General features: G+C 38.8%; 1 protein-coding gene across 7 annotated transcripts in view; it reads right to left on the reverse strand.

Moving 5' to 3' along the window:
• Positions 1 to 2,524: 2,524 nt before the first annotated feature.
• LOC124137805 (zinc finger MIZ domain-containing protein 1-like) overlaps positions 2,525 to 19,651 on the reverse strand; it is a 423,984-nt gene continuing 406,857 nt past the window's right edge. For 5 of the 7 annotated variants that reach the window (XM_046504266.2, XM_046504258.2, XM_046504276.2 and 2 more), the window contains 13 exons: positions 18,153 to 18,404; positions 17,622 to 17,868; positions 14,499 to 14,738; positions 13,934 to 14,173; positions 12,908 to 13,043; positions 11,693 to 11,828; positions 10,567 to 10,777; positions 9,725 to 9,830; positions 9,196 to 9,415; positions 8,400 to 8,551; positions 7,669 to 7,800; positions 7,090 to 7,334; positions 2,525 to 6,353 (listed from right to left, as the gene is read on the reverse strand). In XM_046504266.2, coding sequence (XP_046360222.1) covers positions 6,201 to 6,353; positions 7,090 to 7,334; positions 7,669 to 7,800; positions 8,400 to 8,551; positions 9,196 to 9,415; positions 9,725 to 9,830; positions 10,567 to 10,777; positions 11,693 to 11,828; positions 12,908 to 13,043; positions 13,934 to 14,173; positions 14,499 to 14,738; positions 17,622 to 17,868; positions 18,153 to 18,404 — 2,470 coding nt within the window. In that variant the 3' untranslated portion in view covers positions 2,525 to 6,200. The remainder of the gene's footprint in view (positions 6,354 to 7,089; positions 7,335 to 7,668; positions 7,801 to 8,399; positions 8,552 to 9,195; positions 9,416 to 9,724; positions 9,831 to 10,566; positions 10,778 to 11,692; positions 11,829 to 12,907; positions 13,044 to 13,933; positions 14,174 to 14,498; positions 14,739 to 17,621; positions 17,869 to 18,152; positions 18,405 to 19,651) is intronic. The other 2 variants (XM_046504301.2, XM_046504293.2) reach the window with 2 other exon arrangements.

The raw sequence follows: 19,651 nt of genomic DNA on the forward strand, positions 1-19,651 counted from the left end.
AATAATTCCGTTGTGTGATATATAACAGCACATGGCCTGAAAACTATATTCAGACTGTGCACTTCTATATTGAACCATATCTTAGACTGTTAATCAATCGTATACATTAAGTTAAGAGATAATCTATTAGGAAATAACAGTGCCTGTCGGTTTATGTTTCAAATAATCACTTTCGCCCAGTCGAATTATTCAAAGCGTGTGCACCTAATACGATCAAACATCACGCAAAAATCGTGCCTTGTTTACAAACTCTTTTTTCATTGCCATCCTGCGCCGGAAACAGCCAACGCAGATATCGCACGACAACTGTCGTTTGGGGCGGGACCTCTGACCTTGCCATAACAGAAATATGTTTTTGTAAACATGTAAGTCGAGTAATTAAGTGCAGTATTGCTGTTTTTAATTAGAAGGTCCTGCTTAAAAAAAAAAAGTATTTGAGGATATTACTTGCCGCTTGTGGTGACTAATCGTCACTTCATATGTCCCGATATTTTTGGTAAATCTGATTGTTTGTTTGTTTGTTGTTTAACGCCGCACTCAGCAATATTCCAGCTATATGACGGCGGTCTGTAAAATAATCGAGTCTGGACCAGACAATCCGGTGATTGACATCATGGGCATCGACCCAGGCAATTGGGATCGATGGCATGTATCAACCAAGTCAGCGAGCCTGACCACCCGATCCCGTTAGTCGCCTTTTACGACAAGCATAGTTGCCTTTTACGGCAAGTATGGGTTGCTGAAGACCTGTTCTACCCCGGAATCTTCACGGGTCGTAAATCTTATTGTACTGTTGTGTCCTTAACCTCAATGGCAGCCCGAGATGAGAGAGTATTATGAGTTTAAATAGCTTGTGAAAAGATGAGTAAATATTATTGACACCTAGATCATCGATATGGCAATCATGTGAAGACAGCCAGTAATATATTTTTAGCTCGGTGCAGACAAACTAGTGGTCGACAGTGTGAGCATTAATCTATGTCTAGGGTACAACGACATATCAGCTGGTCATGCAGTTTCTAGATCAGTGGGGGAGTAAGTGTGGTTTTACACCGCTTTTAGCAATATTCCAGCAATATCACGACAGTACGTTTCACTCATGTGGGGAATCGAATCCGGGCTTTGGGCGTAACGACCAAACACTTTAACCACTGGGCTTTCCCACCGCCCCGTGGAACGTGGAGACTCACTTTCAGTTACTTTGTGTGTCATGTTAACCCGACTGCGTGGGACGTGTGCGTCGTTAAACAACAAACAACCAATCAATCAAAGCCCGCTAAATTCACTCACTCTTACAAGACATGAACCTTGGACATACTTACGTCATCTGGTTTCATTGACGCACGTTGACTGTTTCCATCATCGTCAATACGTCACGGGTTTGTAAGACACAATGTTCCTCCATCACCCGCGGACCCGTGAAGATTCCGGGGTAGAATAGGTCTTCAGGAACCCATGCTTGCCGTAAAAGGCGACTATGCTTGTCGTAAAATGCGACTAACGGGATCGGGTGGTCAGGCTCGCTGACTTGGTTGATGCATGTCATCGATCCCAATTGCGTGGATCGATGCTCATGATGTCAATCACGGGATTGTCTGGTCCAGACTCGCTTATTTACAGACCGCCGTCATATAGCTGGAGTGCGGCGTTAAACAACAAACCAACCAACCAGCCATCAACCGCGAATACGTACGGTTCATTTGCAGTTTGACTACTACACCAAGCAACGAATCCAATCACGGCCTGGGTCCTGGTAGAAGGAAACCTTCCAGTGCCATGACCAATGGGGCTCAGATTACATCGCGCAAACGTCAGTCTTTCTCTTAACACAGCTACAGCCTTGCGTCATCTACTCTGCACATTGCTTCTATATCAATATCAGGCAAACGTAGTGCTCCTATAAACTTCACATTATGTTATTTTGTCTTTCGGGAGTAATACATGGCTAAAACTCGTCGCTTGACTTAAAATTGACACACGTCACTACTACACAACATCAGATACCGTACAATTTTCCCCGTGAAGATCCGTGGTAGAATAGGTCTTCAGCAACCCATGCTACCCAAGCGATGTATGCTTGTCGTAAGAGGCGAATAACGGGATCGGGTGGTCAGGCTCGCCGGCTTGATTGATGCATGTCATCGATCCCAACTGTCTGGATCGATGCCCATGATGTCAATCACTGGATTGTCTCGTCCAGACTCGATTATTTACAGACCGCCGTCATATAGCTGAAATATTGCTGAGTGCAACGTTAAACCACAAACAAACAAACAATCTCCACGTACTGTCATTTCCTTTATAAAATGACCACATCTGTACGGTTATGGGGGCAAGTACAAACCCATGAAGTATTGACGTTTTGCTTCCATATACCCTTTCAGAACGACATGAGAAAAATTATGTTCTGGGATGTTTATCCGTCTCATGGAAGAGGCGCGTCGGCACAGGATTGCAATTCTGCCATTGCAGTCAGGATATATCCAACTTAATGTTGCCATCGTAATGAACACAAAACATTAGCTTAATTTTATCTCATTTATTGGATTAAATAATGATCACATGAAAGGGACTAAAGGACATATTTTTGGTGTCAAAATCACATGTCATTGCTGACTCTGAAATGTACACTCATTGCACAGAAGCCGGAAGTGACGTCATGATCTCTTCACAGCAGCTGAATGGTTCCCTTGGGTCACGTGATGAAAGTTTCGGGCATAGTAGATGAACAAGAGGGTCTAGATGCTCACGGCTGGTCGTGTTACAAATTGCATTATTAGAATATATTTCAAATGCTGTTTAGCAGCTGGAAAATTAACAATTGTCTTCCATAAACAATTTCGATTTTCTTGTGGAATATTATTAGTGTGAAATAATATATACAATTGATACTAACATAAATCTACCAGATCTAGATCCAGTATAATTTGATTTTTTGTTGAACATATGTAGATATATATTTATTTTGGAAATAAATAAAATTTCAATTTATCAAACTCCATGTCATCTAGACCCTATTCTTGCTAAGATCTCCTTGTGAGTGGTCTGCAGCTCTTAGCAAGAATTTACAAAAAGAAACAAAATGGCTGATCTAAGTCAACCTTGGTATCTTTGGCAACCGTTGCCACAACGACAGTTGTCATGACAGTGACATGGACACCAGGGTCAATAGTTTTGAGATCCAGCAAGAATTGAATTCATTTGGATGAGCTGAGAGGAAAAAATAAATTATTGGTTGTATTTTTTGACATAGGCAGGTGAGTTTTGTACATCACAATACTGCAACTCATAAGAGGGGGTCGGGCAGGGAGTTTTGTACACGGGAGGGGGGAGGGGCGAGACCGTTGATAAAATACACTGTACAAAGAAGACAATAAATACACAGGCTGTCAGTACCAACCAACTTCATAGGCGAGAAGTGGCAGTCCGGATGTACACTATTAACATTTGTCTACAAATACACAGGCTTGTATTGTGGAGATTGTACATACATTCACACTCTTTATTTCTAAAATCATTTTTAAAATAAAACATTGTGCCTTTCATGAATTCTTAAAATGTTGATAGAAGAAAAAGAAAGATGAAAAGCATAAAAAAAAAAAAAATGCATATGAGAAGTGCTTCCTGTGTCATGTCTTGGAAAAACAACACTTATTTTGAACCAAACCAGGTAAAACATCATTTATATACCAGATACCATTTACTAAAAATCCAGATAACATATTCATATCCCCTTCCGAGTTGAACAATGTTAAATCAATCCCCATGTCCTTTCATCTTAAAATATCCACAATATAAGCCTATTGTCTAGCACAAGTTGAGGAAGCCTGTAGCCACTCTATGCCCTAATACCACCAGTTGAAGTAGTTTTACTACAGACTCCCAAACCCACATAAACTAGGTGTTGTCTAACCAATCCTATCTCTTTCAATGTCAAATGCTCACTGTGAATCAAGGTGTAATTCCCTTGGCATAGGTTTACATAAAATTACAAATCCCTTAAAGACCATTAATTAAACCCTTAAAATATTAGTTCATTTACTTTTTAAAAATTCATCCTAAGCTATTCCAGATTATACCACTCAATTCAAAACAAGAATGTAGAAGAATTCACATTCAGCATTTGGCAGTGAAAGGGTTAAGATATTATTGAGAAATTGACTTAACTAGTGGGTGTAGATTTCAGTTGTATTGGATATAAATAAAATCTAACAGCTGTGGGTTTGGGAGGGGGAGAGGGAAGTTTCACATTAACAGTGTCATCTGATAATTATAAATGTTTAAACTTTAAAATATTTACACTTCCCCTACACTAATAACCATGGTAACATAAAGTTATTTTCAAGTCAACTTGAACAAGCCTATGAAATGGACAACACTCGTTTATGTACAATGTTTAAAATGAGCTTAAATAATATACAGTACTAACTTGCTTCAGGTTGGCAATGGTAACAATTGGTTATATCTTATATATATATATGTATATATATTGGAAGGCGCTCTGAGGGAGAAGGGGGAACTAAAAATATAGATTTTCTGTGAATTTTCATTGACACTGATTAGAAAGGAATAATGAATTTAATTGAAATTAAGCACCTTTAAAACAACAAGTGATCAGTAAAATAATTAAAAGCGTAAAGATACAAAACTCACAGGTTTAACAACTACAAGGACAAATGACATAATGAATACAAAAATGTCAGGATTGATGTTAAATAATTTATAAAACAATCTTTCCTCCTAACCACTGCCTACAACTGTATCCAAGGGTATAATAGTGTTTAATCCTGTGATGGCAAAATTGTCAACACACTAGAAACAAGCGGCATTGCCATGGTAACAGTCATGGTTTGTTGTCATTGTGGTTTTCTCAGATATACTACAAATTAGACAAATAATACTACTAAAATGGAGACAACTTACTCGAAACAGAAGCACTACAGTTCACCAACTGCCCTATGAATTAAACTCCGGGGAGGAGACACAGCAATGGAATTTTAACATAATATAAATATCTTCATGACTTCTTTTGGGAATTAAATTTACAAGTTGCACAGCTAAAATGAATATCTTTTTTAAAAATATGACAGGTTGCACCAAACCGATAATTGCTAAGCTCCACAAAAATCCCTCATTCAATTCTTCCTTTGGGTATTGCCTTTAAAATTCATTGCATACTGAATATAAATATTTCTCTTTGCACATATTGTAGGTTTGTAAAGAGAAGCACTGGACTGTGACCTGTCTACGATCTAGGTTTATTTAATATTGCAAGTATCCTTCCTCAAAATGTCTCAGTCTTATTTTCAGATAGTGTATGATTCTGGTTATCACGATGAGTAACGACGAAACAAAAAAATGTAAAAAATTAAAGACACTGTACTTCATGTGTGTAACGATTTAAAAAAAATGCAGGGTGAGTGTGTTGCTGCCTCTACTAACTAAATGTCCGTTTGATATGATCTTTAGGTGAAGATTTCCTGAATTGTCACCAAGACATATTCCTGTCTCGCTCGTCGCATTGTCCCGAGACCACTGCAGGTTCATATTGAATACACAGCGAGTCACTGTCTCACAAACATTCAAAATCATGTCTTAAAATAACACGGTGATGTCTGCAACAAATGCCCTCGCCAAAAGTCGGCATGGCATTCACTGGTAAAAATAAACACAAATATATATATTTTGCTGTTTATAGTCTTTTGAGGCTATCATTTTAGCAACATGCCTGCCATGTCCTTCATTGGCAAGGTCAAGGTCAAAAGGTCACATGATTGCTGACACAACTTGCAATATGACACAGATGAGACAACAGACACAGTATGGAGAATCAAGTCACTATCTTGTTCACAGCAGGTTTGTATTTTTTTTTGCACAAAATAGAAAACAAAAATCTGCTGCACTTGCTGTGGCTTTTTTTTTCCTTTCAGGACTGCCAGCATCCCTGATTCTTCCCGCCCTTTGCACTTTTATTTTTGAGCACACATCCCCCATGGTTCCTGCCCTGTAATGTTTTGTCACGGTAGCACAGTATTCCTCGGTCGGCTTTCTAGGTCAGAGATGAAGATGATGATGACAAATGATTGAGTGAGTCTGAAGTTGCTCCACCAGCAACATCGTCGCTTGGACTGTTGCTGGTCTGAACAGGAGTCCTATCTCACACACATGGGATCACAGGTTCTTCACATTTGGACATCGGTTCACGCCTCAAACAATGCCAAAATATCGTCACTATTTTGTGCCCCCGTTGTCCCACCCCCACAGTTAGTGTTTTGATTTGAGGACTCCGTACCATCGGGTGGACCGAGGTATGATAACAGTTCAATAGGATCACCGAGATTTTCTGGCAAAAGCTGCAACAGAGAAAAAGCATTGCATCAATGACATATCCAATAATTCAAAATCTCTAAGAACATCCTCAAACAAATTGGTTCAGTTCTGTATGAACACATGCCAATTGTACCGTTGTTCAATATTCAAGCAGTAAACTCTCTCAACACCCTCAATGGACTCTAAAAAGCCACAGCTGTTCGACTTTACTTATATCCAATACAACTGAAATCTACACCCACTAGTGAAGTCAATAATATCTTAACCCTCTCACTGACAAATGCTGAATGTGAATTCTTCTACATTCTTGTTTTGAATTGAGTGGTATAATCTAGAATAGCTTAGGATGAACTTTTAAAAAGTAAACGAACTAATATTTTAATGGTTAATTAAAAGGTCTTTACGAGATTTGTAATTTTATGTAAACGTATGTCAAGGGAATACACCTTTGATTCACAGTGAGCTTTTGACATTGAAAGAGATAGGATTGGTTAGACAACACCTAGTTTATGTGGGTTTGGGAGTCTTCAACTGGTGGTATTAGGGCATAGAGTGGCTACAGGCTTCCTCAACTTAAATTCACGTATTATAATCAATATTATGACTATTCAATAAAACAGCACTTGTTTTCCTACTTGTCTTACAAAGTATAAGTCTAAGCCATATCAGTCATGTCTCTTTTAAAGTAATTTACCTTTCAATTGAATACCTGCAATAACACATTGAAAAAAAGAATAGTAAACACATTCTGCAACTTACATCTAAACCTGGTTGTCCACCCTCTGTTTCCCCAAAACTAGCTGCAGGATCGAAGGTGAGATCGGATAAGCTGTGGTCCCCTGGCCCCACTGGATTGTGCTGGTTGGAGTTAGGCGTGTGACTGAGGGGATGGCTACCGTTCCCATTCTGGTGATTCATGACCCCTTGGTTTGGTCCAGGCACCATATGGTTGCCGTTCGGAACTTGAGGGTCAGGATGCCGCAAGGGCTGACTTAACTGATCGCCTGGCAAAACAAGCAAGAATTATGAGACAAAACTGTAACACAATGCATCGAAACACAAACACATCTCATCAAGCATTGCCTCATGGAACTATCAAGGAGTTTCAACAAACAAAAAGATACAGCAATATGCAACTCTTACAATAACAAAAATGGTTTCACTTACATTTTACATTATTTCACAAATATTTTACAAATCAAACAATCATGGACTCACAAAACTATGAAGGTTTCCTAAGGAAACAATAAAGGGTTGTAGAATTTTCCTGGAATCTCATTATTCTGTATATCCTATATACTATTAATGATATGTAACAGTTGACATGATGGTACGCACCTTGTGATCCTGGAGGCATGACAAAGGGTGATGGCGGAGGGCAGTGATCCCAGTTGTTCATGGTAGGCAGCTGCATACTGGCCGGTGACATGGCCTTCACCCAGCGTGAGTTCGCACACGGTTCCGGTTGGCCTGAACAAATACAAATGTTACATACATTCAATGACAATGTACTGAAAAACAGGCCTCCAACATGAGTAGGATGTATTTTTTAAAGTAAAAATATCACTTATACTTATCCTGACTCATACGCATGAGTCAGGATAAGATAAAATAATACATAATTGTAATCAGGACCAAAGATGTTACACACCACTCTTAGCATCATTCCAGCCACATCATAGCAAGTGAAACGTGGATTAGATGCCACTACAGTACTACCCCACTGTGAGGTCTCTGGCATGACGACACAAAACAAACCACAACACTCCCCAGATTCTCTTGTCATTGTGAGTGTTTGTTGTTCAACACTGCACTAAGCAATATCCCAGCCATATAACCATGGACTGTAAATAATCAACTCTGGACCAGTTAATCTCTCTTGTCCATAGACTGATATTGAAAGTATAACCTACTCTTTGTTTGTACATCTTCAATGTTGTCCAACCCCATCATCATTCAACACCATGAATATCAATTTTAAGACTTGCATGGCCTTTTACCATTTAACCTACACTTTATACATCTAATCTAGTTCAACCCTATGAATATCAATATTAGGTGATTCCTACCTGTGTCCTCCTCTTTGATGGTTTTGATGGGCACAGGTTTCCAACTGGCTGTCTGGTCGATGGTCACCTCCTCAAACTCCGTGTTGCTGAGGTTGGTGAGGATGCCCCATATGTACTGGTCAATCTCCAACCCCTCAAGCAATGCTGTTTTGCTGCAAACAAGGAGACAATGTTAGCAACAGGAGTCATAAAGCTGGCAATTGAGTCAATAGTAAGCCAGTACAAGTTCTCTTGGCCAAGTTTGTTTGATTGTTTAATGCCGCACTTAGAAATATTCCAGCTACATGGCAGTGGTCTGTAAACAATCGAGTCTGGACCAGACAATCCAGTGATTGACATTATGGGCATTGATCCACAAAACTGGGATCAATGACAAGCCTCATCCAAGTCAGCGAGCCTGACCACCAAATCCCGTTAGTCGCCTCTTACGACAAGCATAGTTGCCTTTTACGGCTAGCATGGGTTACTGAAGACCTATTCCCTCCCGGATCTTCAAGGGTCTTTTGGCCAAGTAAGCTCAACTTTTAATAGTCCAGATGCTGAAGCTAGAATCTAGTGAAAATTATGCTGACAGACAATTTCTGACTGTAGTCACAAAATTCTTTGGCAAAGATTGAGAGGGTATGAACAGTAGTTTCTAAACAGTTACTTTTTTTCAGGGTGAGTACGAACTTCAGAGCCCGCATCGACACCAGTCATTGCTAAAACAATTCTGGCTCACAATAAATTCAGTGGAGCTAAATATCTGTATAAACTATTCACCAATGAGTACATGGTTTTGCAAAGAGTCACTTACTTGCAGACTGGACATCGCCACGTGCCACGTTCACAGTTGAGCTGCAAGTAGGACTCGAGGTCGAAGCACTGTATGTGTTTACAGTCGTGTCCCCGTGCAGGTAATGTGATGCGGCGATATGTAATGGGACATTTGAGGGACACTTTGATTGCTGTTTGTTCCACCCCGTCATCATTCATACCATTGCTGTTGGTGGGCACATGAGAGAAGTTCCTTTTGACTGGAACAAATAAACAATCATACATAAGCATAATAATTAAACTAAGAAGTTCTTTCATAACATAATTTTAAACAACAAAACAGCCAGGTAAGCTGAAAATCTAAATTCTTTCGAAAAACGTATATATAAAATTTAATGCGATGCAGCCAAAATATTCTTGCCTTTGAGACAATAATATAATGTAGCAAATCTCACATATGCATCAACCAGTCATTGGCAATATTTTTATCTCATTTAGTTGGCAAACGATTGTGCTACTTGCTTAAGCATAAAAAATTCAAGATGGCTGCCATTGTTCCAAGAACCTACTTTTAGTGATGCAGTGTTCAGCTGGCAGTAAGCGCTTTCTCAATAGACCCTGCAACACAGATCTGATGCTTGGCCGATGAACCAGTTGTAAAACAAACAGATGAGACTGAAACAAACAAGAGTACAATTAGTCCTGGAATCATTCCACATGACAGACAATGTTCATGCTACCCTACTTATCAGTATTGCATAGGCTTCATGAACCTAGTGTGAAGCAGCAATGGATGTTAATACTCATCTACAAAATTAATGCACATGATGCAATATAACAAGTATACACCCACTTCGTGACAATATGTGAACAACTGTATACACAGGAAATTAATGCTTTAGTCAGCAATATGTAAATGATGGTGTTGAGAGTAGGGCTGTGATGAGTCCAAATGTACTACCCCCGGGTACCCCCCACATTACCTGATCCACAATAGGTCTCAAGAGATGAGTACAAAATGTCCAATTGGCAAAGGCTCGACTGAAGTTTTATCTTTATTCAAACATATAAAGTCAGAAGGAATGTGTGTATAGTCAGAACGAAATGCGAACATTTGTCACATAGTGTTACCATTGATTTCTAGATAATTTTTGCCATTAAACACTATATCACATGACTAACCACAGGTCCGGGTAGTCCTGAGAGTATCCAGGTCCTACTCAGAACCCACCTGACCCTAGAACCAGAGTTACCCGTTCCAGCCCTAGTTGAGAGTGAGTATTAGTCAATACACATCATTTATTCAGTTTCAGAACATTTTGTCCAAACAATCAACATTTACAGGAAGCAAAGGTAATTGGGGGCCTGTTCCTATGAAGCACGAATTAGCAGTCAATGTGCTGGTACTCACACAACAACATGCGGTGACGGTGATTTGGATGGTGTTACGACCAGGTTGACACACTTCCTTCAGGTATAATGGCTTATGAGATGACTTGTTTTCCCCTCGTTCTATTGTGAGTGGTGTGGCATTGACGCTGACCGTGACGGAGGCCGGCCAGTTTGTGTTCATCTGCCTGTCTTCGTGGTGGAAACACTTCAACTGCAGCTCCAAGTCAGACCTGAGTAGAAACCAACACACATATTTTAACGATATTTCGAGAGTTAGGTGAAATGGGGTCTAACATCACGTCCAAGATTATTGCAATTATATAGTGATGTGCATGCATGTATGTGTGGCTGCTTGTACTAGTGAGGTGAGGTGAAATTGGGTTTAACGTCGCGTCCAAGATTATTGCACTTATATAGCGACATGCATGCACGTGTATGTGTGTGTTTGGCTGCTTGTACTAGTCCGGACTGATGCTGTCTTATAGTGCTAGCACACTGAAATACCATGCCACAGTAACATGAATACCTCACTCAGACACAGTATACAGACTCCGAGCCGACCAGTCCTTGTTTTAGCCCCTTAATGTCGTGCGCCAGACAGGGTAACAACAAGTACCAAGTTATAGATTAAAGATCCACACGATAGTGCAAATGGATCTAACTCTTACACTTCCTGTACTTTCCAATTACCCTAACAGAAAACTGTCCATCCCAGACAGGTTCTGAGACAGGAAGTTCTATAAATACCCCCAAAATAAGAATAAGAAAATACCACCAAACTGATGAAGTCAACATAAATGGGAAGTGCATTAATATAAACTATAATCTTGAAAGTAATTTCCCATTTAAAACGAGAGAATCCACATCAATTATACTGACAAGTAAAGCAGAAATAAATGACCCTATAAAAATATATGTGAACTTTTTGTAAAAGGCTAGTCTCTCATATAGATCCTGAAAAAAATATATATATCTTAACACTCCCAAGCAAGTCTACTATAATTTAGCACGTCTAGATTACCTCAGTTTCTGAAAATGATGAGATTCTCTGGGTTCATTCATATTATATAAGACAATTTCACAAAAAAAACATTTTTAGAGATTTAATGATAACTTAATGTCATAATTTGACCAGTGGTACGTACCTCCACATGAGAGTCTGGTAGACGGACTCCCGTAAGTGGAAGACGTGGTTACTGACAGCTAAGTTGTGTTCCAGACGGAACGGCGGCAACACCACCCCATCTCGAACAGGAAACGTTAACCGCAATTCATCATTCTCTGCAAAATAACAAATCAGTGGTAAGTATTTCCCTGATAGAGTAGAGCACACAATTATTCCATCTAAATTTGTTACAAGTTACCGTAGTCTGAAAAAATCTCTACAAGTGTGCACAATGTGTCTCTTTCAGCCTCGATATCACATTTTTAGGGTAATAACATTCATATTTCAAAAGTGTTTTTCTGAAAATTATTTTTGTATTCCTGCATTAATAATTAATTCCATGTTTTTAAATTAAAAAAAAGAGTTAACATCATTCTTGGACAATGTAACAGTGATATAACACAATACACACATTCATTCCCAAACAAACAGCTCTAACATGTTATACGCCATTTCTACATAATTTATGACAAACGTGATGGCACCAAGGTCATGTCAGATGAAATTGTGACAGTAAAATAAAGAGGGTATCCTGAAATTTCCCCCCATACGATGCAATCATGTAGTCAGAGACAGACAACATGCAGACGAAAAACCAAGATAAACTTCAACATGAGCACACAGTTGATCTGGGCAAATTTCCTCACAGGAAACAAGCTGACCCATCACCTTTTGCCTATATGTTGATGTGTGTTATCGCATGGGCGTGTTGCACACACTCCCGCAACTTGATACACTGCCAATGCAAGTAGATGGCAAGTAGATGGCTGATGCTACTGGGGAATTCATATTTCAAGTTTGATAGCACTAAAATGAGGGATCAATCATCACTTCATAAATTATTATGCTAGGGTAAAGCCTTTTTCAATAAAATATTTCCTCAATTACATATGCAACCTATGATGACAATTTGATGTTTTCCCTACGTGGGAGAGAGAATTGGCCTTGTTATCATAAATATTTCCTGAAATGGCGGATGATAACATTCTCTTTCTGATACTATAGTTATTTGAGACATAAATTACCCTGGTAAGAAGAATAACATAAAAAGACTTTGGCGCATATTAGAATGTTTTTTAAGGCATCAAATTATCAGAATTGCTGTGCATCATTACTAGTGAGAGTTCAAGGCCTATTTAGACCATATTTCAGTCATATCATGACAAGCATCATTGACAAGTAAAGGAACACCTACCTTTCTTTATGGGGAGCTGTGGTTTAAATTCTGGGAAGTTGGGTTTGACATCGGGATTAGAGTAAGGGGGTACAGCGCCAGGCGTCATTGGCGGCGTCGGGTTGCCAGGTATCGGTGAGTGCTGGTAGCTCGGCTGCTGAAGAAACACCAATGTGCCAACATGAACATTTTGATGTACAGATATTAAAGAATCAATCTGAGAAATATGATAAATACTCATGTCAGTTCAACACAACTACTCTAATGTATCTTGGCATTGAGCCACTACTTTCTTAACAACTGCTTAAATGACAGCAGTTGGATAGCGTGCATGTTAAACACTGGGATATAAGTAAATGATTGTACAGGATGAACCAAAGAAATTCAAGGATGTATAGGTCAAAGGGAATATTTCATAGAAATATAATTTGGTAGCAGCATATATATACATTTACAAATCCATAGGAATAAGGAAAAGTTTATACAGAGTTAACCAGTTGACATTTACAGATATAACCAGGGATTTATTGGGGATTTAATTAGGATTCCAAACTAAGTGCCCTTGGCAGACAAATTGGGAGAAGAATCACGATATTGTTCAAACTTTGAATTTCTTTAATGTTTTGTTTCTGTAAATTTTAAATTCAAATTGGGAATTGTTACTGTCATTTGCTGCACACTCAAATATCTGTGTCTGAGCAGGTCCAGATGAATCCCTGTATACAGGGAGAAGCAAGATTTGTTTGTTTGTTGTTGTTTAACGCCGCACTCAGCAATATTCCAGCTATATGACCTCGGTCTGTAAATAATCAAGTCTGAACCAGACAATCCAGTGATTGACATCGTGAGCATTGATTGACGCAATTTGGATACGATGACATGCATCAACCAAAATCGTGTCAGTCACCTCTTACGACAAGCATAGTCGCCTTTTACAGCAAGCATGGGTTGCTGAAGACCTATTCCAGGTCGGTTTAAGTAAGAAGTAGGTACAGGGTTAACCAAAAGACATTTACAGACATAGAGGTATAAGTAAAGGTTTCGTACAGGGCTGCTCACCTGCCCGGGGAACTGGCCTGGGAACCCAGGGCCTTGCCCAGGTGGTGGTCTGTTCGGCGGGTATTGGGTCTGTCCAACGTAGGGATTCTGACCATTTGGGTACGGGCTGGGGCCGTTTGGCCTCATGCCTTGGTGCGGAGGGTATGTTGGGGATGGGAGGGGCTGCTGGGTAGGGGGGTACTGCGGTTTTGTGGGGTACTGTTGGTGGTTATTGTAAGATGGCCCGAACTGTAACAGAAGAAACACAAGGTTGTTAATTCACATGGTTCAATCTCGAAAGAAAAATAGACAGAAAGAACCCTTGGAGCATAATCCATTCAATATTCCGTAATTCAAAAACAGTGTTACTGCATTCGTCTTCTTTGTGATGTAAGGGATAAAAAATAACACGGCAGAAAATGTAAACATTTAAGACTTAAGTGTGTGAGTGAATGTTGTTTAATGCCACAGTGAACTGAACATCATGAATGCCAACAAAAAATGGCCATCTTGTTTTCATTCCAGAATCCTTATTCAAAGTATATGTTCAATGCAAAGGCCAAACTATACTTACGTCCACTTGGGCTCCGTTGGGGTAGTGCATGGGTGCGCGCTTCTGAGCCATGTATTGCGAGGGGTTGGGGTAGGGTCCTGCCCGGCGGGGGTACATACTCATGTTGGGCATGGTGGGCTTGGTGGGCATGGGCCCCGGGCCCGGCCCCCCGCCCTGACCCATGCCTGGCATTGGACCAGGAGGCCGCTGCTGACCCATCCCGGGGTACCCCTGGTTATTGAATGGCTGACCATGCTGCATCTAAACCAAAAACATTACAGTCAATAACTATAATCAATATTAACTATTATGATCAATAGTGACTTTCGTTGAAGTGACTATATTCCAAGATAAAGATAAACATTGCTTTTTAACAAATCTGAGTAAGCTGCAGCAGAATGTTTATAAATGTGAGTTTACCACAAAACAAAGTCAGCCGTCACATTCTAATGGAAGACATTTTATAAACACATGGAAATGTGAAAATATTTCATTTGAATAGGATATTTCATTTTTTTATGACAGCTTTTAACAATTTTTCAAATATGCAAAAATTTGCAAAGATAGAGATCAAAAGCAATGAAACAGCCCATCTAATGTTCCTTTCAGCTGTCTTCCTTCTTGGTAAACGATGACTTTCAGTATTGTTCATTGAAAGATATTGATCTCTATATAAGGTGTTTCAAGGATATTTTTACATGACCAAAACTGCCATGACCTTTCTACAGTAAATGGACAGTGATAACATATAACAATTGTGTTATGACATCACATCCCATAACTTTCAGCTGTCCTAATTCATCATTATCTGTAAGGATTTAATTAGTATCTGTCAGCCCTGACTACATGGTTAATTACTTGAGACTTGTGTTTGATCAAGTAGTACCAGCATACCCATTTGAGTGAGTGAGTGAGTTGGATTTAATGCTGCTTTTAACAGTATTCCAGTTATATCACGGCGCGTCAGCTTAATGTGGGAAGAAAGCCCGAAGTGATGCAGGTCTCAGACGTTTACCACATCGGTTAAACCCACGAGCACAGCTATTTTGCTGATAAACCTAGAAACATAATTGGGGTGAACCGGGATTTTAACCCATGATCATATATGAGATGGAGTTCATTAGACCTGAAGACCTCAAACTCAACACGAGATCTGGTGATTTGTTTCACAAGTATTGTGAGACATTTTCAGATCACTCATATGCCTTTCGAAAGATTGTATGGTAAAGTCAACCTCGATGACAACATCAAAGAAAACACAAACAAAGCAATAATTGAAGCATGATCAGAAGTAAATCATATAAATCATATAAATCTTTCCATAAAATTTTGCTTCATATGAGATTTGACATAATTTCTTTTCAATTGCTAAAAGATTTACATCTTTCAAACCTGATCAAAGCCAAGAGTTCTCCTCTGACATATGATCAAAGGTGATCTTACTAGTTTTTTTGCTTGTTTAAAAAGTTAAAAAAATGTCTGAAGTTGATTTTAAAAAATCCTCTGATTTGCTTTCTTGTTTAATCTTGAAAACGAAACACGTCAAGCAATGTAGCAATACTTGAACAAAATTTCTCCAAATAATAGCCGCATTTCAGAAGGTCAATGGTTAAGACAACCATATATCACAACATGACAGAAAATATTTTCAGTTCCTGACATTTTATTCTGACAGAAATGAGACTTACGAAACAGATTCTCAATCAATCCATTTATGTACAACAACAGCAGCCAATCACTACAGCTAGAGTAGCCACAAATATAAGACCCATTTTCTAGATATCATTATTAATACCGTTGGTACATTTCAAAGACACCTTCAAAGACAAACAATTGCCAATCATATAAAAACAAATTTGAAATTAATTTTTAATACCTAAACATAGATCTCCATGTCACATGTTTACGAGCCTCACCTGTTTTGACTAAAGCACATTTTAATCAAACTTGACCTGATGATAATTTTGTATCGGAACAATTGTATGTACCGATTATGTATCGGATGATGTTTGAAAACCTCCTGTCTGTAATGTCATGTGACTGAACATGTTGTGCATCTATTTTTAACTTGACTAATGGAGAGGCTCGAAATCATGAGACGGTAACAAGATGGCACCTGATCGACTCGTCTCACTCGGGAGGCATTACCGCAATAAAATTAACAAGACATGGCCATATGACTATCCAAGTATTAACAGGAATAAATGTCTTAATAAGACTTAATTTTAGTGTTTTGGGATTGTTATTAGACATGTAATGAGGAATACATTTTAGGGGTTCGAAAACCATAACACAAGAATAGTGGATTCCAAATCTGATTACCATAATCAGCATATTTGTGTAAATAGCAAATTCTACTTCCTATAAATTATTATATTTGTATGCACTATATACTGTAATGTTACATGGGGCATAACAAAGTAATTTGAAAGTCTCCATATGTCTACTTTAGCACTGTGTATGTTAACATACAGGCTGAAGGCAGTTCTTCAAACAATCATGAAAGTCATTTAACGAAGAATATCGATCAAGTCCACATTAAAAACATTATGGCTTTTAGAAAACATGTGAGGTAATGTTAGCAAACATTACAGTACTAAGCAAAACAGATATACCCCAAAATATGCAAATATGTGGGTATATACCTAGTTGATCCGCAAGTTACTTAGCCCCATCAGTATAATATTCATGTTTACACAAAAGTAATAGTAACTTTGATCACAAATTTGTTGCTGATAATTTATAAAGGTGACAATATGGCTTTAACTATCGCCCCATCTTCCTTGTTCACAACAAAGCCCCTGTCAAGAACATCGAGGAAAGCTTGATGCAGATCGGGTCAAAACAAAATAATAAAAAATCTATCACTTTCAAATTCTGTACACCTTTAAGGGGGTGAAAATAACCATTGTTCAAAACATACATGACTAGGCCAAATTGGAATTTCATCAATTGTTTACTTTTTGAAATAATACATCAACATTCTTAAAAAGCCCATTGGTTCCATTAACAGCTAACAAAAGCTTACAAAAGTATCATAATCTTCAAAGACAAAGAGTACTTTTAGAACTGATAGATATGAACATGATCAGTTACTTTTGCTCTTGAGTATACATAATCAGTGTGATAAAAAAGGAAACTTACTGGCATCTGAGGTCCATATTGGGGATTGTTCATGCTCATCTGCATATTCATGTTCATTTGTTGCTGCTGGTTCTGTTGCTCTTGTAGCACCATACTGGCAGTCGCTGTTGCTGTTGCAGTAGCTGTGGCAGCTGCTGCAACAAACGCTGCTGCAGACAGCGCTGCTGGGGGTGCTGTGTACTCTGACGCACCCGACACAGGAGGACCAGGATTTGCTCCCGGTGTATTGGGGGTTGGCGGGTACCCACTGTAGCAAAAATAAGTTCCATATAAAATCTCCACAGTGTATGATATTAATGGGACAATCTCAGTAAGCTTCAATAAAACTAAAATACATGTATGTGACTCATAGGTCATTCCCCTTTTTTTCATATTTGTTACATCTCATCACAACATCAAAATATTTTCAAAGCACAAATGTGAATATGAATATGACTACTACATATTGATCGTAGACTTTTTAAGTAAAATACACAAATATGTACAATTCAGCCATATATTTTCGAATAAATCAAACATATTAAAATTTACCTTGGTCGTGGCTCTCGCCGATACTGCGGCATCACTTGGTTATACTGTGGAGCCTTCTGCATCCCATTCCCAGGGAACCCTTGCTGGGGCTGGCTGTACCCCGTGGCTGTCATGGTGGTGTTGGTGAACCCTGGGGTGGGGGTGCTGTGGGTGAAGGGACCACTCTGGGTGGTTTGCGTCACCCCCCACACCGTTGTCACCACCGACAAGCCCGGCTGGTTCGGTGCACCCCAACCTCCATTAGGATCTCCACTGAAACAGACAAGTCAAACATTCAGTTGTTGTTACCTCCACGAGGGTTCACACAAATCCACAATATCCAATAAGTTCACAAATCGTACAAATCCTCACAGAGTGTATCCATAACGTGATTACCATTGAAGAAGTGATCGCAACATGATTATTTAGGTACTAGAAGTCACTCCAAGTTTCTTTTCCTATCCCAGTCACATTTCTCTTCATATTCCTCTCTCGACAACTTTCAAAGTGCCGTTTTTAGTGCATGTCTGAAATTGCCTCCCCTGAGCTGCAAAAGAGGCAGTAAACAAACACGATGTCTTGCGGTACAGGAATTTTGGGTTTATTCCTCTGCAAGCAAGGACGTTTGCTTAAACTCGGACATTTCGCAGGGTCACATTTTAAACTCCAGTGTGGAAAAGGACTTGTTTATTCGTTACAGCTCACAGGCACTCAGCACTCCGATGGATACATTTTGAACCGCACATCACAAAAACGCTCTTCTTAGCATTTAAAAAGAGAAGAGTTCCAATGAAATCAATGTTCAAATTACATTAAATACACTACATGTTTTATGCCACATTTACACCAGAAAATAGATATATTTACATATTTATTGCCTGACATAAACATATATTTAACAAAATACTTTGAGATTTTGTTGCAAATAATTATTTGAATTAAGACAGTTCTTTCCTCAAGCAGATCCATTTCTACCTTCAATAATTAGAATATTCATAACTTCAAATATTAGAAAAATGTTTTGCCGATAAATTAAAGACAAAAATGTGCCCCATCGCTTGACCAAGTGCCGACAAGTTCATATCACGAATGTTATTCATTTAAGCAAGAATTGTGTATTGTTTAGTGAAGTCTTACGCTTCTGAGTGACGGTTGACTGCAATGTTGGTACATTTCATGTCACATACAATTAAACAACAATACTCCTCTCCGTGACGTGAACAAACAATTTGGACAAACCTGTCATATCAAAGCTTACACAATCACGTGTTCAAAACATGTATCAAATGTAATATTCATACCTTAGAACAAAACAATCTACATTGTAAGTACTTGGGGAAAAACTAAAATTAAAACTATCAAACAGTTTCCAAATGTAACCACGACTGACATATCAGTTCAACATCTCAAATATCGACCAGAGACAATGTCTATATTTAAATTCCCAGTCTTAATCCTTTACAAGGATTTAATCTATCACCGGCTAATTATCTCGTTAAATATGTAGCAGTGAGCATGAA

This window comes from Haliotis rufescens, unplaced genomic scaffold (genome assembly GCF_023055435.1).
Source record: "Haliotis rufescens isolate VD_foot unplaced genomic scaffold, xgHalRufe1.0.p SCAF_20, whole genome shotgun sequence".
Taxonomy (NCBI): Eukaryota; Metazoa; Mollusca; class Gastropoda; order Lepetellida; family Haliotidae; genus Haliotis; species Haliotis rufescens.